Genomic DNA, 23,793 nt, shown 5'->3' on the forward strand with positions numbered 1-23,793 from the left:
TACCATCAAAACTTTCAGATCCGACAATAACAAAAGAAGGAGAAATGTATTTATTGTAAACAAACAAATCATGAACAAAGTTAATTGCTGAGGCAGCTGGCTGTGACTCTCTGGGGGAAACTATACTCCAGTTATGGATTGGGTCTTAAACTTTAGGATAGCCAGTATACTGTATAACCTTTAATAACTAGGTAATTGATATTCAGGTATACAAGGTAACTCAGTCCTTTGAATTGAAGTCCTAGTGTAGTCTGTGCTAATTTGACACTAAAGCACTGGGTAACCATGGGAGGGAATATAAGGAGAGAGATATACGGAGATATGCACAAGAGATGACAACTGACCTACTGACTTTTGGTCACAAAAACAATCACTCACAAAACATGCACACCATAGCACAAATTATAACATCAAAAGTGAAGATAAAAGATAGCCTCATAGCAGACGGAGATGGGTAGAGGAGGAAGGGTTCTTAGATTAAGAGTCTGGAGATCCATCCTTGCAATAGTGTTGTGCTCTATACTTGGCATCAGGACCTGGTCACCTACAATTGTTCCCTGTCCTGCAAATGCCACTTTCTGAGCCCTGTGCACCTGGAGAAAGAAGAGTGCACTTCAGATACAAATATAAATGTCTCTAAATCTGAGGAAGGAGTGATGGATTTTACATTAAGATTAACAGCCTCTGTTTTTATCATAGATTCTTACTTGTCCCCATTTCTGTGACTGCACACAAAATGATGTCACCACATTATCTGAGTTGTTCCCACCAAACACAAGCAGCCTGTCAGTGGCACCCAGGAAGAAAAGAGTTGGGAGGTCTGCATCAGCTCTGGTGAGGGTAGGAAGCAGTTCAGACCACAAGTCTAAAAGGTAGAGAGAATACAGGATGACTGGTTTTCATATGTCCAGATGAGCATGTTTGGAAATCTCCTTTTGTCAAACAGGGCTATGCTGTTATGCTTTACCTTGCCTCGTGTCGTACTGCAGCAGCAGTTTCTCTCCAGTCCTCTGGATGCTCCCCAAAACATAGAAACAGTGCCCGAGGCTAGTGGCAAGGGGCACATCATGGGACAGGGACATGGTGAACTGGAAGTCAGTGAGTGGCAGTGAGGAGACAAACCTAAGGAAAAGATCGTATTGAGTGACTAATACACCAACAAATAAGGGAAGAATGTGTTTCTGAAATGAAAAAATCAATTAGACAACAAAACCAAAAAACCAGCTGTACCACACTGACAAAGAGGACACAAACCTCCATGTGTCCTCCCATGGATCATAACGTTCTACAGCTGTATAAAGAGCTGTGCTGGAGTCTGGAGTCACCAGGGAGTCCAAGTACCAGCCTCCCACAGCGTAAATACAGCCTTCACAGGCCACTGCACTGAAATGCCTTCTGTGCTGTGGATGCAACAGATGGTGACAGTTTTCATCAGTGTTATATAAATGACCGAGGAAGGCAAGGCAAGAAGATGTTTATTTGGGGTAAGACAAACAGACAGGTCATCAGCCTGATTCACAAGGTTGAATGATGTTCATTTTACCCGATTGATCCATCTTACCTTAATCAGAGGAGCTGTGGCGACCCATGTATGAGTAAATGGATTATACCTAAAGGAAGCTATTTTGAACTCCCACCCTCTCCTCACACGCTGCCTGTAGCCTCCTATGATGTACAGGTAATTATACAGGACCACTGCAGTGAAACACCACTTATCAGCCCTGAAAGGAAACTCTGTGACTGGATGCCAATATCCATTTTCCTCTGACCCTTTCAGGATGAAGATATGTCGAGCACGTTCTGTTTCTGGGTCCTTCCAAGTTGTCAGATTCTCTTTCCTAAGACTGCAGAGACGTGGGTCACCTTGTGTCCTCAGGAGGACAAGTTCCTCCTTCTCTTCATCGTTCAGACACCTGAGGCATGAATCCGTTTTAGTGAAGAGATTGAAACATGAAGCCAATTTGTGTAATTATACCATTATTTAGTTTATACCTGATAACGTGAGGCAGCTCCAGGAGGTTTCTACTCAGGTAGGCGAACACTGTCATCTTCAGCTCAGTGCAGCAGATCTTCTGAGCCAGACTCAGGTAGGATAAACAGTTATCTGGCCTGAGTTCATCTGCCAAGACGGACAGACATTTTGAGAGGAAGGCCTCAGCCAGGAGGTAGCTGCTGACCTCCAGAAACACAAAGAGAGAAAACAAAGCATGGTTGTTGGTTTTGAGGTGAATCACAGCATTGCATTTGTAAATTAAAGCATGTAATACGCTATAGGGATAAACAGACATGGAAATATGAAGTCTGCATACCTGGATGTGTGAGCCTAACTCCTCCTGAGGGACTTTAAACTTATTATGGAAGGAAAACTCAAGGAGATTGTAGAAGATGGAGGAGGACACATGGTCCAGGTAGATGAGGCTCTCTGAGGTCTCTCTCATTCTGGACTGGGACAAGGCTCGAAAGTACTCGCTGAACTCTGAAAGTCGTCCAAGGTCCACCTTAAAGACAAATTATTAAACCAAGTTTGCGGTGGCCTCCAGGTAGTTTCTGAATAACCTGAACTGAGGTTTTACTTACATAGAATGAATGCGTGCTGGTTTGGACTGTAACCAGAGTTTCACCTCCATCTGCGAGGTGATATGTGCGGAGTGCCTCACTCGTTTCCCAGTCCTCTGAGTCTTTTTGACACGATGCTTTACCAGTTACACCTGGGGATGCTATCCAAGTACTGACTAGTGGAAAAGCTTCACAAAGCCTCATAAGACCATATTTCAGCCATATGCTTATCCACTCAAAGAGTGTCATAAAACATTGCCTGAAGGGATTCATCTGACTGACAGAAAGTGGTGTTTGGATCAAAGTTTAGTTTTAATACTGCCTGTGCCAGATGTTATTTGTTAAAAGATTTCTAAAGAAAAAAAAAAGTTCTAATGATGCCATGCAGCTCTCTGCACAACAACTGATCCATTTATGGGTTCAGAAAGGCACTTTAAATCCTCTATACAAGGCAAGACTAGCCTCCTGAAAAATTCCAAACAGCAACTGCAATGGAAAAATAGAGGAATACAGGACAGAACAGTCAGTTTAGTTCTTGTACTACCGGCTCGTCTCCTTTTCCCCGTCTCAGCTCTCACAGTCACGTGCTATTTTGACAGCATAAACAGCAAAACAGCTGAGAGGAAAGATTTAAGATCACATGCCAAAAGAAACAGCATGTTATAAAAAAAACAGTGCAGCACCACAAGGCTAAATCTTCAACATCAGAATTCCTTTTTGTTCTGCAAAATATCCAGTCGATTCGTAAGTGTTCCTCTATCTCAGAGCAGTGTAGTTCTTTTGGGCCAATCTATTCTTAGCACATGGAGGTGGGACAACAGTCAGCCCTCTGGGATGAAACATGGCCTTCTTCACTCTGCCCCCAAACGTCATCATGGAGCACTCAAGTTACTTTGCAGTTAGGTGACAGTAACTTCATGTGTCATGAAATATGTCACTTCGTTAAAATATCCCTCAAGATTTAGACACAGACACTTATTGAAAAAAGGACACTGACACAGGTTCTAAGCACTTACTACTTACAGTAGTATGTCAGCTTTAAATTACATTTTAGTAGTGCAAAGAGGACCAACACAAAATAGAGAATGGTACAATACGTTTTAACAGAATGAATCTAAACTTGAACAATACTGCTTTAAAAAAATATCTACAGATTGTCAATGAGGCACAGTTAAGCTTCTAGTTTCTTCTCATAAGTAAACTGATGCAGCTATGTGTAAAACAAGGACACGAGACATTAGTTAATGGCAGTGCGTTAACTGAAATACAGCAGTCTAAATAAATAGAAGAACAAAAGGAACCTAAAACAAACAAAATGAAAAACAAAACCACACACGTTCAACTGATGCTAAAAAGGAAAGAAAACAGCTGTGTGACATAATTCCAACACATATTTCAATTGTTGGATCCGATTTTTGCAATTTAGGTTGATGTAGCTGCATACATGTGCCAGATGGACATTTCAGTTAACCTAATACAGTATGTATTAATGTCAGATGTTTACATATTTCAAGTTATGATTCTTGGAAAAAAAAACTGAGAACAGAAGGCCTGAAAAACATCACAATAACTTCAACATAGAATGATACATAGATAACCAAAGATAATACGAGCTGGGCAGACAGTTAAATGTGCAGCAGAAATGTATGTTTGAAAACTGACACTTAAAGTAGTGACAAATGCAATATTACTGACTTAAAGTAGTATCAAAATCGATGCAGCAGAACCAGATGCATCATGTTTTTTATTCCACACATTCTTCTTTCTTCTCAAAACCTGATGCCTAAAGTACCCACAATGCAACCGAACACCAACACTTCAGATATTTGGGTGCATTATGCTAGTAGAAGCTACACAGCCTCGAGCCGCTAGCCTTCGGCAGAGATGAGGGGCGGGCTACAGAAGTGACCTCACTTCCCTCTAACTCCACATCCCCAATTTTTTTTACAGTTGTCTTCAGCCTCAACAAGTGACATCAGGAAAGGTAATTTATCAGATTTCACACAGACCCCTCTAAAGCCACAAAAGGCTTTATACAACTTTTTCATATTTGTAGTTCCCCTTTAAATGCCTTACACTTTAAATGCCTTACACTTCGCAACTGTTCTAATAATTCAATAAACATTTTATTGAGTACAGTGATATTATATAGAATAGCCCTGGTGTTATTGTTAGCTGAATTAAGGTAAGCATTTAATTTAACTTTACTGAACTTTAACAATAACTGGCGGGTAGTGTTTTTGCATGCTCTTCAGTAAAACTGCCTGCAACACATGAGACAGAGTTAAGGTATGAAGTGCTTGAAAATATTCAGTTTGCTCCCCCTCAACAAGATACCACTACAATCAGCCCTTATGCGATCTATACACCCTACAGACTGAACATCAGAAGCGAGAAGTGAGGTAGAATGACTAGAAACACTAAAGCGAAGAGCTATACAAAAGTCTTCCAAACTGAACTCTAGTTCAAATGACTATTACAGTAAGATGTATACACTGACATTAAAAGACAAGAATTCTGCAGCAACCGGCATAGATCTTTACTGACCTATGACATGCAGAGCGCACAACTAAAGAATTAACAATGTTACCGATGTCAAAAAGTGGTCCAAAGAAGTGAAGTGCATCTAAAAATGGGTGACATAAAATAAAATGAAATAGCTAAACATCACATTGACTGAGCCCCTTAAATGAAAAACAACATCCTTCAATGGGCTAAACCTGCTTTAACTAAATTTCACACTATGGGAAAAGGTGCATTAATAAAATGGATTGTTTGTAGATTAGATTGTGCTTGTGCACAACTGAAATGTAAATGTATACCTTTTACTTAACATGGCTTGTCAAAGGCAGAGCTGCATAGGACTGGAGTTTCAATAATACAACTAAAAAAAAAGAATCTTAACCAAAAAAAAAAAAAAAAAGATGAGGTGAGTTCGAAGAATGATATGGACAGATAAAAGAGACAGTACAGTACATTCTGACTGAGTTGGAATTTAGGAGAAGAGCTTTTTTTGCTTGAAGTAGGCATCAAACCGACACTGGGCGTAGTCCTGCAAAACAATATGGTTTACCATGAGGCGAGGTTTACTGAATAATCATTAAATTAATACTGTAGAGTGAAGAATATGAATGTGTGAGCTGTAATAAATGTAATATGCAGTTTCCATCAGACTTTAAAAAACAAAAAGAAAAATGTATTCCTACCATGTATCCAAACTCAATCTTGGATATCTTTGCTTGAATGATGGACCACAAACCCCAGAGGAAGTGTGATGCTAATGCGTACCTACGAGTCAAAACAAAAAAATGGTAACGACAAAATAAAACAAAGGTACTGGTGATTCAGCGACAACATGTGATTACAGATAGTCATTATAATGCTGTTATTTTAACACCATGCATTACCTGTTAGCCTCTATTATCATATCCTCTTCAATCTGTGTCTGGTCCACTGTCATGTCAGAGTGTTTTCTCTGTTCTGCCAAATAACTTCTGATAAAATGAAGCTGCAATATAAAGCAAAATGATCTGTGACATCTTTCGTATATACTGTTAAATCTTCACATTTGTTGGCAATTTGTTACATGCTTATTTGTCCTTCATATGTTCCTGACCACAACAATAAATATTGGAAAATAATCCCTAAATTCATTTTAGCTATGCTCCATTCCATGAAATATTTTGCTGTTTTCATGTTTGACTATCTTTGATGGCAGTAGTTTTAAATTAAAACAATACTCAAAAGTACTTTTCGGCTCATTGCACTGAAACAGTTTCTATGACAATGTAATTAATTTGGCTTTTATTATTAAATCTTTGGTCATAAATCTCAATGTTATATGATGCAAAATATTGTGAGACATTGCAATGGAGTTCCAGTATCAACCAGAATGGATTTCCAGCAGGCCTAAAAACAAAAGCAACAACTTAGCTGCAATGTCCAATATTCAAATCAAAGTACACAAGTGCACAGAAAGAGATCAAGATTTAAACAACCTATCAAACAGACTTCCATGAGAAATAAAAAATTTAAAATTGATTTGTTGATTTAATTCCCTGCATGAGCTACAGTATCTGATATACTTACAGTAGCTTGATCTTGAACTCAGACTTGCATTAACAAGTAGTACCACCAGGAGGCACTATGAGGCCACAACACTTGTCGTCTGTCTTACTTTCACAGGGAATGAGTGAGTAGAAAAGTATTTTTTTCAAATATGTATCTGACAACTAATCAGCATAGAGTTACTAAAATTGGGAATTCTTGGTACTGTCTTAAAGTCAAGATCCTTGTTGCTGCATAACTGTAAATTTTGAGAAAAAAACCCATCTACACTATCTTTGTGCAACACATCTAATGCTTCTCATTCAAATGTTGCAGTTTTGGGGTTTTAATCAAAAGCCTGAACTAGACCGATACTGTGTTTAATTTACTATTTGACCTGTTCTATAATCTTACGCATACAAATTTAAATGTTTATGTTAAATGTTTAATTTTAAGTTTTGACAGTTTGTGTAAATTACTTTTTTGGAGTTTCCAATTGTAACAATGCTGTGAGCATTTATTAAGTAATTTTCACATTTACGATGTATTGTGGCAATTCTGTTCTAAGTATATAAGTGAATATTTAACCATTGCATATAATTTACTCTAATTTCAGTAGATTACAAACCTTCATTAAGAGCAAGCACAGGCATAATAAGTCAAAGAAAGGCATTCTCTCTCTATTTGACTATAAGTTGTTTAGACTGACCTGCTGCTCTCTGGTGGGGTAGTCCTCTGGTGTGGCTTTGTAGAAGGGCCACTGGTTATAGGTGTAATTATACATCCACTCACAGAAATGGTTCCCAAAATCAAAACCCCTAAAAAATATACAAAATATTTCAAAGGCACAATCAAAAATCCATTTTTAAACAAATGGTGTTAGATACTGTTGATGTGTGATTTAAAAAAAAACAACCAATCCCTTTACACCAAATCTATGATAAAGAGTTCACAACTCACCTGTAGTTGTAACTGCTGTACTCAAAGTCTATCAGCATGAGTCTGTCTGTTGAAGTTTGGTCCCTGTCTTCCAGCATCAGAATGTTACCTGGAATGACAAAACAAAAAGTGAGCAACCAAAATTATCCACACTGATGATTCATGCTCTCCAATTACTTCAGCTACTGCCACGTCTCATTTAACAAACACTGCAGTTGTCATCAAAAGTGCTATTTCTGTTATGTTGACAACTACTGCTCAGACTTGTCACCAGACACGAGTGGTTTGGTTAGTTGGTTCGTGTGCACATGTGTGAATGTGGGAGATATTCATGATATACTGACTTCTTAATTATTATACTTCTGGCATCACATTTCTCTGCACAATAGAACAAATCTCTAATGTAAAATACTGATTGGTAATTTTTTATCTCATAAATACACTAAATGTCCAAAAGTGTGTGGCTTCATCCAATTGTTCTTTTGTTCTGGGGTCTGGCCCCTCAGTTCCAATTATGGTAAATCTTAATGCTACAGCATAGAGTGATATTTCAGACAATACAATGCTTCCAAGTTTGTGGCCATGGTTCGACAACAGCCCTTTCATGTTTCCTCAAAAACTGTTTTCCCTGCTGAGTGTGGAATGATTTTATTGGCCTGTACAGAGTCCTGATGCCAACCCCACCCAACACCTTTGGCATGAGATGGGACAGCGTTAGTTAAGTCAAGTCAAGTCAATTTTATTTATATAGCCCCAAATCACAACAGAAGTTATCTCAGGGCACTTTTCACATAGAGCAGTTCTAGACTATACTCTTTCATTTACAGGGACCCAACATTAATTTGTGCTTTTGTGGCTGAATTGGAGGAAATTATTACAACCAGGCTCCAAAATCTGAGTGGAGTGGAGGCTTATAGCAGCATGATAATGCCCAAGATTTTGGAATGAGATAAATGGGTGTAATTACATACATCACAGTCACATATGGGTATAATGTTTGGGTGTACATATACTTTTGGCTATGTGAAGTTCAGCTAAGGTAGTTGCCTGTTCTATGATACACTCCCTTACAATCAGAAACCTAAATCTGTGACTGCCACCTTAAATACTCTACAGTGGCTCATTTTAACTCACAGGTTGATGCGTATGAACATGAGCTGTCCCTATTAATAACTATACGCTAGTCTTCCTTCCTGTGAGTTATGTAATTCAAAGCTCTTCTAGGAACTGTGACAGTGGGACCAGAGGGTGGATCAATCAGTTCAACATTAGAGGTGTGAGGGTATAGGGATAAATTTTTACCACGGCAGAGGTTTTTACCTTCCTGGACATCATTGTGGCAGAACACCACAGGTGATGGAGTCGCTATCAGCAATTTCCTGAGGAGAGACAAGGGCCGAATGAAGGGAGAGGTTGATCAAAAAAAAAGGAAGATGAGGGAAAGAGTATTTCAGTGTTACAAATGCAGATAGTGTAACTCACACATTATTATTACTCATTTATGAGAAATTTGACCCAAAGAAAAGACACTGCCTTGAGTATGAAGTACAAAAGTCTGACCTAAAAACCGTAAACCACAGAAACTACACTAGGGGAAAGAGATATAAACATTATCTACAGCTCACTGTTCTACAGGCTGCATTACATAACATTCATTCCAATTCCACTCTTGCTGGTAGGGAACATGCATGGAGCAATACATGAGATAGACATGCAACTGTAGCTTATGTAACTCAATATTTTAGAGCGATTATTTACACTGGATAGCAGATATACTGTTCAGAGAGTACATACTCGGCCATTCCGAGTATCTATGTACCCAGTCAGGTAACCCAATATCCTTTTAGTGGGTATGTACAAGTGGAAACGACAAATAGAGGATGACACCTCTCTAGAGGTTCAGGAGTATGTGACTAAAATTCTGAAGTTTTAGTTGTGGAAAGAAAAAAAATTGATTGAACTGCCCAGAGCAAGTTAAGAAAACAGTATATCCGTGAAAGCCAAAGATATGTTATCAACTAAAATAGGTTTGAAGACTTCAGATGACGACAGCAGATAATGAGGAAATGTTCATGCATCTTACAGTATGATTGCTTCATTGCGAGATTGGTGCATATCTTCATGATACCAATTTTATTCATAGATAAACAAAGACAATAAACACTGGGCTGCTCCTCTATTGGCTGCCCAGGTCAGACCACCTAGAGGACTCGGCACTGAAGTCGTGGAGGCACTGGGACAAAGGTCAGCCATTAGAGTGGAAACAAACATACAGATACTCCTGTCACTAAGTTTAAAGTATTGTGTGTAACAAATCTCCAGCTACAGTAATGTAACAATGTAATTAATACATTAATGTAATACTTAATGTAGCACACAATCTTTCAATTTTAATGTATATTACATTATTTTACTACAAGACGATATTTTTGACCATTTTACTTACTGCCCGTCTTATCTTGTCTGGTGGTGATGACATAGTGTACTTTTCTTATTATTTGTACTTTGTGTTACCAGTTTGGCATTTACTGTTGCAAACCAAACTGTGTCCTTGAGCTAACATTCAGACATAGAAATCACATTATTAAGATAGGTAAGTTTTATGCTAACCTGCTGCTAACTGGATAAATATATAAATATGACCATGAATTCACTAGATAATAGGAAAACCACTGTCCCTGATTGGTTTTCAGAGTTTTTGGTCTGGCTTATGCTATTTAAGTGTTTAACAACCCTCCTGTGTTCCTTGACATGAGGATTATGCCATTCTTGAGGTTTTTGGTGGTGGCCCTCTAATGTGAGAAATTGAACAGGCTAAACTGTCACTCTGCCTAAAGTCTAGATGGAAATTACAGTGGGTAATGTGAGATGTCTCTGACGAAACAACATCTAGTTGGCATTTGGCTTAAGCAATAATGATTGCATCATCGGTCTGCTATTTGTCTTCTAAGTCTGAGAGTCAAAGTGACCAGTCAGTGACAAGTATTTGTTGCTGACTTTGTGAGTACTGGAGAGAGGGGAGAGGGGATGCTAGAGGTTTCATTTTACCATTTTCACCATTCATTTTAACCTTACCTACCACAGCTTTAAGGCTTTATGTATGCTGCCATTCTGATTGCTGCAATACAAGTATTTGGCTATTTGATGCCTGTGGCCCAACTCACCGGAGACTGTCCAGCTCAGCAGGCAGGTTCAACTTCATCAGCTTTTTGTACTTCTTCACATGTGCTTCCCGAACAAAACTGAGCTTCATCACTTGATCCATGTATCTAACGGAAAACAACAGACAGACATTACATTTAACTGATTGAACTATAAACTGACAATTCTAGGAGAGGAGAAAGAGAGATATTAAGGTGTCCTTACTTATCGATGGTCCCAAACAGCCACTTAGGCTCTTTGTTAAAGGGCATAACCATTTCATGAAAACGTGCCAACTTGGTGGCAAGCTCAGCTGAGATGGATGGGTCTGATAGTTGATCAGTGCGCATTCGGGTATTCTGGGAAAATAGAGACACGCAGAAATTACTACTTCTTACTACAAATGCGTCCTCTACATTGAGAACTAGGTTGAGTAACTAGAAAAGGATATCAATACCTCCATATATTTGACGGTGTTTATTAGGCAACTTAAAAAAGTATTGTTCAATATAAATGCATTTCTATAGTACTTTTTTTGTAATGAAAGCAAATGAAAAATTACAGTTTGACCTTAAATGTTGAATGCTATCACGAATGGATGATGTGACAGTGACACACATAACTATTTGTATCTAATGAAAGTCAAGGACATGTGTCACTTGCTCCCATACACATATATAAAACATGTCAATGCAAAGTGGCTAAAGATAACAACAAAGTGAAGCAGGAGTGACAGGCTATATGGGGGTGAGTGTGTATATTATACCGGAAGATATTGTTCTAAGCGTCCATCTGGAAAGATGCCATAAAGTTTTGGCCCTAAACTTCGTTCTGCCAGTATTGCAAACATCACACTCTCCAACACCAGAGAGTCCACGCCCTGTGATACAAGAGATACACAGAGAGACAGACAGACACAGTATGATGGTGTTTTTAATTTCTATCATGCTTTTATGGGTAGAACAATGACACTGCAATACTAGATTGACTATAATAATGGTATCATAATCATTTTCTCCCCATTACATAAAGCACAACAATATACATTCATGGACCAAAATAAATTCCTGAGGAGCCCTACTAGACAGACCAACCTGCAAGATGGCACCGTAGATCCTGAGGAGCACCTGGCGAGGTTCCTCTTCCACGCAGTGCACATGGTCAGGCAAACTGCACAGGTACAGCAGGTTACTCAGTCCGCCACTGAAAAACAAAAACACCAGTATTACTGCATTTGAGAAAAGTTAACGTGACCTCTCAGAGTAACGTCATGAAGAATACTCAGTGCCTACTTATACCTGTGCGATCTAATGCGATACAACAGCTCTGCCATAAGTTCTACTTTTACGAAGCTTATACATTTTCAGTTTTTGTTGTCATTGTCAGAAAGGTGATAATTCTACTTTGTTTTTTATTGAGGTTGAGGTGGGTGGTGGTGTACTGGATGGCATTATATTTAAAAGTGTTCCTAATATTTTGCCCCCTTAATGTATGTTGAAATATTAGGAACACTTTTCAATGTAATTCACTCCGACTACAACCTCAATAATTAACATAAAGTAGAATTATCACCTTTCTGACAATGTCAACAAAAGGTGAAAATGCAGATGCTTTGTAAAAGTAGAATTTATGGCAGAGATGTTGTATTGGATTGCATTAGATTGCACAGGTGTTTCTAATAAAGAGCTCAGTGAGGGTATATGTTGTGCGGTTGCTATGGGTCAACAAATATGACAGAAAAACACCAATAAGAGAAAATAATGAGTGAGCCAAGTGCATGATGTCCATTCTAAACTGATTACTGAACATCCTGGATACATAATAGTAACACATTCTTTCTTTAAATTCCTCTGTGTTTATGATAAGATCACTCTTTCATTTTTACCCTCAGTACAACACGATGCTGAAGTCAGCTTTCAATTCAGGGTTAAGGGAAAAGTTAAAGGAAACATAAATAATGATATTAAGCAGCTGATTCTCTGTTTTTGCACCACTTACACATATGAAAAAGTGTGAGACATCTTAGTATAAGCCTTAACGCTGTTTGAACCCACTTACAGATTTGTGAAACCTTTATTTTTTCTTATTAAAACTGAAAAAATGGTGATTTCACTGCTTTTTTCCCATCCAGTGAACATTAGACCAGGTCCAGATCAAAAACCACTATACTTAGACCTGTCAAATCTGGACTAGATTATTATTAAGACTTGATGAGTCTAAGTATAGTAGTTTTTGATCTGGACCTGGTCTAATGTTGTCTGGAAGGGAAAAATTTTAGTTTTAACAAATAGAATAAAGGTTTCACAAATCTAAAACTGTTATAATGAGTCTCTGGAGTTTACTGGGTAATCTAGTCCAGATTTGACGAGTCTAAGTATAGTGTTTTTTTATCTGGAACTGATCTAATGTAGTCTGGATAGGAAAAAAATGGAATCGCCCTTTTTTCAGTTTTCATAAGCCAAATGAACTGCATCGTTGTCACTACACCTGGAACTGACGTTATTCACCTGACGATGCTGATTTGAAAATCCTCTTCTTGGAGGTTCTTCCACGACCCAGACAGAAAATCTCGACACCAAGCAAACGCCCTTCCCCTGGTGTCCCGGTCGACCTCCTCGGTTCTCCCATCCCGGAACGACTCTGCCTCCGAGTCGTCATCACAGTTAGCCCCAAACAGGGGACTCGGGGTCCTCAAGTTTCTCTCGTTGACGACCAGGCTGCTTCCCACCCGTTTCTTCTCCACCGGAGGACCAGCGTCTTCTACTGTGACAGTGGGAATGTTGTTGCTGAGAAGCTCCGGCCCTGGCTTGTCTGCCCGGCCCCCCTCGCTGCTGCAGCCGCTGCTGCTGGTCACATTGCGAACTGACTGCATCGTGAGTTTCCGCGCGAAGAGTAAAGGAAGACCGCTGTGAAAAGTCGGTCTGAGACGGCAGGAGGGACTCGCTGGTAGCACACCGGTAAAGCTACTTAACCGGAAGAGCCAAACATAGCTGGATGGTCTGAGTCGCATGAAGGGGGGGGGGGGCGGATAATACCGACCATTAAAGTATCATATGCAGATGACTGTTTCACCACTTCCTGTTCCTCTCTTGCTCGCTCATTCAGCGACCGGTGATTTGTTTGGACTCAGCCAAACGGGCGTTTTCACCGTCCAATCACAATTCGACTCAGTGTTCACCCGACACAGTGATTGGTTGTTTCCGAGTGTACAGTAAACTGACGCGTAAATTTATTTACACGTCAGTTTACTGTACACTGAAGGTTTCTGGGAAATGCAGTTTTGAATTCGGTGATAACCTGTGGTTTCATAAAAAAATCAAATGCATCAAATCTTTTGGTTCAACCATGGATGTGGTGAATATTATAGTTAATGAATGTCTACTGAGAGATGGTGGTGTTTTTTGTGAGGGCTTTTTTTATTCTTTGGCCAACCAGAGCTGGTTTAAAGGAGAGGTTCACAATTTTTAAAGTGAACATTGAAACGTGTTTTTCTTGCTGTAACCTTTCCTCATGTTCATACTGGCCATTAAAATATCCTTCCATAATGCACTTACAATGTTGGTGATGGGGGCCACAAGCCTCCTTCTGTGCAAAAATTTATTTAAACGTTTATCTGAACCTAATATGAAGCGTCAGCTGTCCAAATTAGTGAATTCAAGTCAGTATCTTTCAACGTTGCAATGTTTTTAGTGCCCAAATCCCTCTTTTTGTTACTATATTTCCACCACAGCTCAACAGGGAAATACTGTGCGAGGAAACATAAAGAGCCTTATGGTAAAAAGACTGTAAATGTGGCAGATATCCATTTGATATGGCTAACTCAGACTGCTGTAGCCTCATATAACTTTCAGATAAACATTTAAATGTATTTTTGCACAAAATGACTGTGTGGACACACTGTGGATTTTGGCCCCCATCATTTACATTGAAAGCACATTTGAAGATAATATTTTAACGGTCAGTATGAACAGGAGAAATGATTACAGCGAGGAAAACCTCTTTCAGTATTCATATGGAAACCTGACTGTTGTTTTAAGACAGACTTGAAAAATTGTGAACCTGTCCTTTAAGGTAATCTCGGAACTTTTTCAAGACTTTACAGAGGTTGAACCTCCCCATGTTAGGGACCGTTTGCCTATTATTTGTCAGTTTTCTTTTCCATCAGAGTGAATTGTTGCCTTAAACTTTTGAATTGCTTTATATTTTAGAATATAAGTGTAATTAAAAAAAAAAGAGCATTACTGATCAGGCTTTTTAAAACATGTTCATTTTGATGAATTTTTAAGAAATTCAAGCATGTTGATTTTCACACTGTAACTATGTAGTATAGTAACCCATGCTTTATGTCTGGTATGTTTGCGAGCAACAGGATATAGTTTGAGTGGCAGCAAATGGGCTAGTACATTCAAAAGCACCGATATTGTCCTTTAAGAACTTTGAAAAGTTGTAAAAGAAATGCAAAGTAAAACACACAGAATTGGGATATAACCTACAGAAGCTATATAATGGTTTTCAAAACAATCACAAATTGCTTAAATGTGTTATAGATTAATACAGTGTATGTTATACAGCTATGCTGGTCTATTTATTTATTTGTAGGTGGAACACATTAGTTAAGTCACTCATATTTTCTGTTGTATTACTATTGAATTTTCAGGTGCTTCTGTGAGGTCAGTGTAAAAAATTTATCTGAATAATGAATTTATGATACCAGATAACACATTCAGCCACTTGAAGATTTATTTCAAAGTCAGTCACTGTTCAGTATGCTTTGGGAACAGAGATTTCATGATGAAAATGTTCTGTCTGGATGATGTTACTGAATTTCCGTGTCTGGGTCAACGATGACAAGCTCCTGACTGCTAACCAGAGTGGTCTCGGCTCTGTTGCCTCCCTTGGCAGAAGCAGCAATATCTCTCCCTGTGTATAATACAAGACACTGGTCAGTTACAGTCAGACTTGAGGTTAAATGAGACACAAGATGATGTCAGATGTCAGTTACTCTCTTGGCGAAGATATGTTCAGCTAGGAGCTTTTCTAATTCTCATACCACAAATCATGCTGTTCATGTATAACACTTGTCAAACATTAACCATTTAATTTCCTGTACTAATCTCAGTAAAAAATTATGCAAAACAGACTGCAAGCACCATATTACTTACTCTTTCTGAAGCATCTAGGTTCGCAAGTATTTCCAAGAGAGGGCTGGCACACAGCTGCGTCGCAGTGGATATATATCTGGTTGAAAATAAATGTATTGTTGGCAAATATGTAGATGAGGTGATACTGAAAATAATGTAAACACAAAGTCCCCCCCCCAAAAAATGCTTTTTCTCCAGATAGTTGCATCCTATACCTTTTCCTTGAGAGGAGTCATGGCCTCTGGATCTGCAGCTCCTCCCTTGCCGGGATAGGAAGCTCCTCCCTTGCCAGGATAGGTAGCTCCTCCCTTGCCGGGATTGGCAGGTCCAGTAGCTACAAAAGTGAACATCTTGAAAATGAAACGCCTGTGGTGGGTTGGGTACATGAGTCCTGATGAGGCACCCACAGGAACCAGGGATGTCAAGTAGCGATCATCTCGGTAGGGGCAGCTAGAAAAGAGGAGAGAGTGTGGAAGAGACGTTTAGTGCAGCATTTTAAAAAAGGCTCATATGTGCTCATTTCTCAAGTCAGACCAGCACTCACTCTTACCCATCAATCAGCAAGTCCCACTGAGGAAGACTGTGGGGGTAGGGGTCAGCAGTTGCCCAGCATCTTCCAAGAGTCAAGACAAGGTTGGGATCAGTCCTCTCCAGGATTCGGACCTCAACGTACACAGGATCCCTGAGCACCTTTATGACAGGGTAATCAGAATCCAGGTAAAAGGAGCTGTAGGCCACCTCCTCTGCACAAACAGAAAAACTGGTTGGTTACACAGTCACTGCTGAAAGAGACTAACTGCATAATGTACCTTCCTCACACTAACCTTCGACACAACCCTTGGCATGACACTGTCCATTGGCCAGCCTGAGCTCCACACGAAGGGGTCCAGGAGCTGCAACTGGGGGTGGTGGAGGAACCAGGCCAACCTCAACGACCACAGCCTCAACTGAGGTGCCAGTATATCTACACTGGCAAAGAAGTCTGAGAAAAAAATAAGGTTTTTGTTGATCAGTCAGAAAATCATTTGAGTGAGGTTTGGTTTGAAAAATATTACAATGAACCAACTCTTTGTGGAGAATTCAAGGTCACTATTCTGTCCTGACGCCACATATGCAGTATCTGAAAACATGAAATCCCAGCCTACATCTTAACATGTAGTGATCACTCAGTGTTAAAGAAAACACTTACTCAAAGTGGCTATCCCTGGTAATGGCGCCATATGGTCCAATTGCAACTTCATATAAGGAGGACATCCTGTTCTCGTAGATTACAACACCAGGCTCCTCCTACAGTAAGTAGGCAGTATTTCAATCTTTATTACTGCCTGACAAAAATGAACAAAAATCTAATTAAAGAGTCTTATGAGTCACAACCCTTACCGTCATGACAGTGCCGCAGGCGGTGACAGGGAATTGGTAGATGGCAAAAGCTGAAGTGGTGCCAACAGGGTTGCAGTTTTGATCATTTCCAAGGAAAGTAACTGACTCCAAGTCAATGTTAGGTAGAGTGGCATCTCTGGCCACCACCACAATGAACTGGGCGTCCTTGGTACACTGAAGAGTCACTGAAAATAACAAATTTGAAAGCAAAGACCAGTGCTCATGCATTACTCTTTAATCACATTGAAGTTCACTGTAAGTGTCAAATACAGTCAAATATTCATGAACCACTTACTTAACTTGATTGTTTTACAGTTTGCAACAATCAGTTCTGTGAGGAGTAGAGAAATACTTACCAGATTTGCCATAGTAGCACATGCGTCCATCAAAGCAGCAATTTATAGCCTCACATTCTGAAGCACCGATGTTGTGAGAGCCACACTGAATCTTGTAATGCTCTTCTACTTCACAAGTGTGAAATGTTTCTGAAGGCACTATAGGCTGTTGGGGCTTCTGGGCCGGCAGAGGATACGGCTGAGGAACAGGCTGTTGGGGCTTCTGGGCCGGCAGAGGATACGGCTGAGGAACAGGCTGTTGGGGCTTCTGGGCCGGCAGAGGATACGGCTGAGGAACAGGCTGTTGGGGCTTCTGGGCCGGCAGAGGAATAGGCTGAGGCCGAGGCTGAGGCTTCTGGGGCTGCTGAGGTGGCTGGGGCTTCTGGGGCTGCTGGGGCTTCTGGAAATATTGAGCATCAGTCAGACAGCCAAGCAGGGCAAGTGCCAGAAGACAACCACAAATCAACTTCATTGCCATGGTTTCACAGCACAGAGTAAAGAACACCAGATGCTGTGAAAGATATGGTGCAAATATGCTGACTTTTATAAGATAAGGTTGTGCTGACTTGTTGATATCTCACATCCTATTTGCTACTCACAACTGCCAATCAAATGCTCCAGGTACGGGTTGGTCTGTGGTGAAGCACCGAAGAGATCAGAGATAATGTCAAAAAGTAAACTCAGAACCAAAGTTACAGAAATTTCACAGAGATATTGCATTAGTGGATACTAAAAACATACATGATAGGAAATATACTATTATGTACACATAAATATTTATTGATTGGTATCTACACCATGCTTTCTACAAAGAGCCCACTGATTGTTTTTGACCCCAAATTAATGAAAGACCAGCTTGTTTGAACAATTTCAAAACACAAACCTTCTCAGGGTCTGTATGACCTACACAGTGCGGGTCACAATGTACTAGCACAGCAGGGCTTGACAAAAAAAATACCTCTTCTTATGTTTAAGTGCATTTTGCAATTGCAAAAAAATCTAGAACATAATGAAGCCTAATATCCTCCATGTGCAACACAAAAAATAAAATTCCCAACTGACAAGCATCCAGACTAAGCAGAATAGCTTCCAGTGTGCAGTTTAAATAATAAGTAGTGGTTAGAGTAAGCAAGGGTTCTGCAAGCAATTTTGACATTCATTTCATAATTTATGACACATAATAATAATAATCAATGAAATATCTAGTTCAGTTTTCACTCAACTCAACTTTAATGTGAACATTTTATGCTCATATTACATGTAATGCTGTAATAATGCTGGTCATTATTTTAATGAAAGATATCTTGAATCCCTCACAAAATATCTTAATGGCCCTTCTGGATATCTAAACATGCTGTCTAAAATGAGATTAAACATATCTTTAACTGGAGTTACCACTAGGCAAAACTAAAGGAGATATCTTGATTTTACTTTTCAGAAATCAACAGAAAATATATAAATATCTGGGGGATATTGGAAACATTGTACATTGAAATATTTTACAAGAGGATTAGCTATGCAAATTTATATTTTTATATCTACAAATGCATTGGGACAAGTCATAATTACAATGTGTAACTCAAAACATCTCCAGAAACATTTTTACTAGTCAAAACTCCCTTCACAGAAAACATCACACATACCAAATGATATCTGGAGATATATGTTATTGAGAAAATACTGGAAAGACATCCAAAGATCATGAAAAAGCCCACAGAAAGCTCAGAGAGTTTGTGGTTAATGACAGCTTTGTTTTGCAGATCAATGCAGGGTTAAAATATTGTGAGCACATGTATATTTTCCCACTACAAAAAAGTAACCTAATGTTTGTAGATTAAGGTTGATCAGACTGAGTACAGCTGTTCTAATGTCCTTGTAGAAATAAAGATGTGAAATATTACATCCACATTTTTGATTTCTTCAGTTGGATTTTGACTAGTCAGAATAAAAATTTAAGATACTTCAAACATAAATTAAAGTAAAATTAAAGTAAAAACTCACATTCAACATATCTCTGGTTTAGTTTTGACTAATCATGTACTGTATGTACAACAGCATTTTTAGTTGTAATATTTTAGTTTTAGATATCCAAAAAGGTGATTAAAATATCTTTCATTGTGAGGAATTAAAATTTATTGAATTAAAATTATGACTATGTCGAACAAAATTGGAAATATCTTGGATTTGAGTTTTGATATGTCTTCTATCTGAGTTTTGAATTTCTGAATTTGAAAAAGTCTCTACTGAGATCTAAAAATACAGGATTTGTCATTTTAAGTTCTGCAGGTACAACTTTAATATGAGATTAGAACAGCACAAGACATACTGATCAGATATATGTCAGTGACACAATTAAGCTCTGACAAAAACAAGGGTTTTTATCACATTTGTACATATACATTTTTAAAGTTATTTTAATTTAATAACATCTGAACAATGAAAAAATGTTTTTATAACTTTGACATCAAAAACATTGTATAGGTCTCTCAAGTTAGTTAGATTGGTTTTTATTTTAAATAATTTTGTGAAAAAATGCTAAATAATTGCTTTTATCAGTTTAGATATTATCATTAGTAGTAGTTAAAGTAGTGTAATTATTATGATTATTATTATAGAGGTTGTTGGTAAGATTATTATTATTATTGTTGACACCAATGGTGACTATGCTGCCTACATTTAATTAATAATAATTGCCAGTCTTGAGAGTCACATGTAAGTGACAGGGTAGTACATTGTTAAAAGAGGGCAGTAATTGCTAACATAACAGAGAAGAGTCAGCATAATTGTGCCAGATTATACCCAAGTACATGAAAAAAACTGGGAGAAAAAAATGCATGCTTACATCTACAAAACCCATCTTAGAAAAGTAGTTGGCAAACAATGGTAAAAAAAAAAGAAAAGTTTCATTTTACACTTGTGCAACCCGTAGCCTCTTAACATCCACCCTTTTTTTTGAATTTTCACCCATTTGGCATACCCATATGGAAAAGCTTATAAGAGAAGAACTGTAAAGCCAAAATGCATGTATTAGGCTTCATTTGAAAAGTAGCATTGTCTAGTTTCTGGAAATGTGTTTGTTTAGCATGTGGCTAAAACACAACCAAAATTACATCAGTTCAAATATGGCTCAAAAAAGTGTTTTTTGTCCTCATCTATAATGAGTCATATTTGAGTAACAATAACCAGGACGTGCTTTATGCCAGAACAATTCAAATCACCAAATACCTTCTACATCTTGTCAACCACACCTGTATAAAATTCCAGACTTCTAGGCCTTAGGGGAGCTAGGGAGTTTTTAGTTTGTGGCGTCACTGGTGTCCATCCAAAACTCTCCAAAACGTCTCCAAGTGGCCAAATTGTGCCAATTGCTTTTACTCATTACTGCTTGATGCTAAGCAGTTTACAGCTGGCTTAAGTGGGATACTGTGGTGTAGTTTCATTAAAAGTCATTGGTGTGCTTAAAGACAATATTAAGCTATGCAGATTGATTTTACAAGTTTATAAGCAATAAGGGCTAGTGGGATACAATTTGTATTGGTGTAGTTATAATCTCACGAACCATATTTAATCACACTGTACATATAGAGGCACAGTAGAAGAATCATAATCATACACTGGAGAAATTTGAGTGTGTTTGTATTACATGTCATGTTGCTTGGGTCTGCATTAAAGTCTTCAACTTTTAGAAAAAATACCCTCTGGAAGAGATCAAGAAATAAGGGTGTAAAATGACTAAGAATAACTAGAATAAAATAAGAGGCCAGAAGACAACTGGACAATAATGGTATAAAGTGATTCCCAATACTTATATATAAAAAATTGGACACAATCAGGAAGAATTATGTGGGCCGAGATATGCCCACAAACAGCTCAAAACATGGTCTGAAGAGTTTTTGCCAGCAACGAGTGACGAGGGAAAAAGTAACATAATAATTGGTCAAAAATTAGGGAGGCTGGATGATAAGGTGTGGCCTAAGCTGACCCAAGGACATAAAAACAATGCCCCAGAGAAAAACCTTTGGAGCGATTTGATACTTTGTAAAAAGTGCTACTCGTTCCCCTTTTTTGCCGGCATTAAAGAACACTTTGCTACTTGGACCTCTGACTCCCTTTTTATTAAGAGAGAGTTTTTTTTGCTCTGATACATTTTTCTGCAACAATTCGACACAACAAATGGCGAGCCAGCCAGGAGGAAGTTGGATCCTTCGCCGGGGCGGCACTCTCACCTCCCTAAAGACCCACGGGCCACCAAATTCTTGAGGTAAGCAGAGCCTTTTTTATATCTGCCAATTAATAGTGGTGTCTGTGTGGGAGATGTGATCCGCCCAGGTAAATGATCTATTCCTCTGAACCTAACCTGTCTAAATTTAAGCAAATTATAAGAGGCCAAGTAGCTGGTGTAATATGTGTTAAGTGTTTTGTCTGTCTTTTGATGTTTGTGTTTGCTATGCCTCAGCAAAACCATGGTGCGGAAAAGAATGAATGTGATGAGATCATATTTAATGTATGTATAGTTGTTTGGATGTTAGCAACTGTGGTTTTTGCGGGAGGGTTGATTAGGTTGGCAATAAACCAGGGATAGCTAGAAAGATCAGAGCAGTATTTCCCTGACACCCGATGTGAAAAAAAAAAAAAAAAAAAAAAAAAAGAAAAGGCGCCAAGTTGGGGGTTGCATCGCATTTCCATCCTGGACCATCCATTAAATTGGATCTGGCTGACTGGAGTGCGATGTGACTCACCGACGGGTGATAAATGACGGGTGATCAATAAAAAAAAAAAAAAAAAAAAAAAAAAATTTTAAAAAAAAAAGGAAAATTTTTTTTTGAGCGTAGGGTTGTGCGGCATGGGGTCTTCATCCTGGGACACCCATTTAATTGGGTCTGGTAGATTGAAATTCCATGCCAAAAACAGCCCAACAGAGCAAAGGTTGAGGTTTTCTTAAATTAGACTGCCATACCTAATCAAAACAAACATAAGTGTGAGTTTTTGTAAGCGCTTAGAGTTAAAGGTCAAAGGTTGCCTCAGGATAAAGGCATACCTTAAAGTTCACGATACCGCTCCCAAAGAGTGGGGGGTCTGCATGGGTGAACAAAATATATCTCGAGAAACATAAATTAGCGTTTTAAGGGTAAAACGAGCTAATTTTTAAGCCTAAGGATAAAGGCTTATCTTAAAGTTCACGATACCGCTCCCAAAGAGTGGGGGGTCTGCATGGGTGAACAAAATATATCTCGAGAAACAGAAATTAGCGTTTTAAGGGTAAAACGAGCTAATTTTTAAGCCTCAGGATAAAGGCTTATCTTAAAGTTCATGATACCGCTCCCAAAGAGGGGAGGTCTGCATAGATGAACAAGAATATATCTCGAGAAACAGAAATTAGCGTTTTAAGGGTAAAACGAGCTAATTTTTAAGCCTCAGGATAAAGGCTTATCTTTTACATCACCTAGAAGAGGTGATAATTCTGTTAAAGTTAGTATGAAGTAGTGTACAAAAATATAATATACATGTATGAAAGGATTATAAAAAAAAAAAAGAGGCCCCTTTCTAGTGTATAAGGGAGAGGAAAAAAGGAGGGAGAAGTGAAGAGCTAGAAGTCCCAAAGACAACAGATAGTAAGCCTGGGCATTGTGCCAAGGCAGGCCTGTGCATAAATCTGGGCGCGAAGCCAGAGCAGGTGTAGATAAGGAGTGCAGAACACACATACACACACACACATACGCTTACACACATACACACACACACATACGCTTACACACATACACACACATACACACACCTACACGCACTCACACTCACGCACACACACACATATTCCCACATACACAAGTGCAGGAGAAAGTGGATGATTGTGTCAAACAGACACACACATATTCCCACATACACAAGTGCAGGAGAAAGTGGATGATCGTGTCAAACATATACACACATTCCCACATACACAGGTGCAGAGAAAGTGTATGAACATACACAAACTCAAGAATAACATTAAACAAATAGAATAGAGTGTAAAAATAGTGAATGGCTCAACAAAGAGAAGAAAGTAATAGTGATAATGAAATACAGGCCCCCAGTCATTTTTTGAATAAGGGAAATGTGGAAACTAAAGGCATAAAAACACATTTTTGGCTGGAACACACATATTTTGACGAGGACGGCGTGGAACACTGGCAGACTGAACAAGAAATTAACCAGAAATTGTGGCAACTGACAAAGATCATAAATTTGAATCAAACAAAAGAAGAGTTCCCAGCAGT

The 23,793-nt window shown here is 38.7% G+C and overlaps 3 protein-coding genes across 3 annotated transcripts; all 3 read right to left on the minus strand.

Moving 5' to 3' along the window:
• Window positions 1-32: 32 nt before the first annotated feature.
• LOC137182916 (kelch-like protein 42) lies at window positions 33-3,331 on the minus strand. Its single transcript, XM_067589513.1, has 8 exons — window positions 2,578-3,331; window positions 2,310-2,498; window positions 1,993-2,177; window positions 1,562-1,913; window positions 1,255-1,400; window positions 968-1,122; window positions 708-865; window positions 33-593 (listed from the first exon to the last, which is right to left on the minus strand). Exons 1-8 carry the CDS (start codon window positions 2,827-2,829, stop codon window positions 411-413), a joined length of 1,620 nt encoding a protein of 539 aa, XP_067445614.1. The 5' UTR covers window positions 2,830-3,331; the 3' UTR covers window positions 33-410.
• Window positions 3,332-3,558: 227 nt separating this feature from the next.
• On the minus strand, window positions 3,559-13,789 carry chkb (choline kinase beta). Its single transcript, XM_067589514.1, has 11 exons — window positions 13,191-13,789; window positions 11,778-11,886; window positions 11,450-11,563; window positions 10,909-11,042; window positions 10,707-10,811; window positions 8,863-8,921; window positions 7,564-7,651; window positions 7,313-7,421; window positions 5,964-6,064; window positions 5,763-5,844; window positions 3,559-5,608 (listed from the first exon to the last, which is right to left on the minus strand). Exons 1-11 carry the CDS (start codon window positions 13,691-13,693, stop codon window positions 5,552-5,554), a joined length of 1,461 nt encoding a protein of 486 aa, XP_067445615.1. The 5' UTR covers window positions 13,694-13,789; the 3' UTR covers window positions 3,559-5,551.
• A 1,630-nt stretch (window positions 13,790-15,419) lies between these two features.
• LOC137183820 (zona pellucida sperm-binding protein 4-like) lies at window positions 15,420-18,017 on the minus strand. The gene is made up of 8 exons (XM_067591108.1): window positions 17,561-18,017; window positions 17,205-17,389; window positions 17,014-17,111; window positions 16,649-16,806; window positions 16,375-16,567; window positions 16,040-16,274; window positions 15,846-15,921; window positions 15,420-15,603 (listed from the first exon to the last, which is right to left on the minus strand). The coding sequence occupies exons 1-8, from the start codon at window positions 18,015-18,017 to the stop codon at window positions 15,500-15,502; spliced, it is 1,506 nt and encodes a 501-aa protein (XP_067447209.1). The 3' UTR covers window positions 15,420-15,499.
• Between the last annotated feature and the right edge of the window lie 5,776 nt (window positions 18,018-23,793).

Source organism: Thunnus thynnus, chromosome 5 (assembly GCF_963924715.1).
Source record: "Thunnus thynnus chromosome 5, fThuThy2.1, whole genome shotgun sequence".
Taxonomy (NCBI): domain Eukaryota; kingdom Metazoa; phylum Chordata; class Actinopteri; order Scombriformes; family Scombridae; genus Thunnus; species Thunnus thynnus.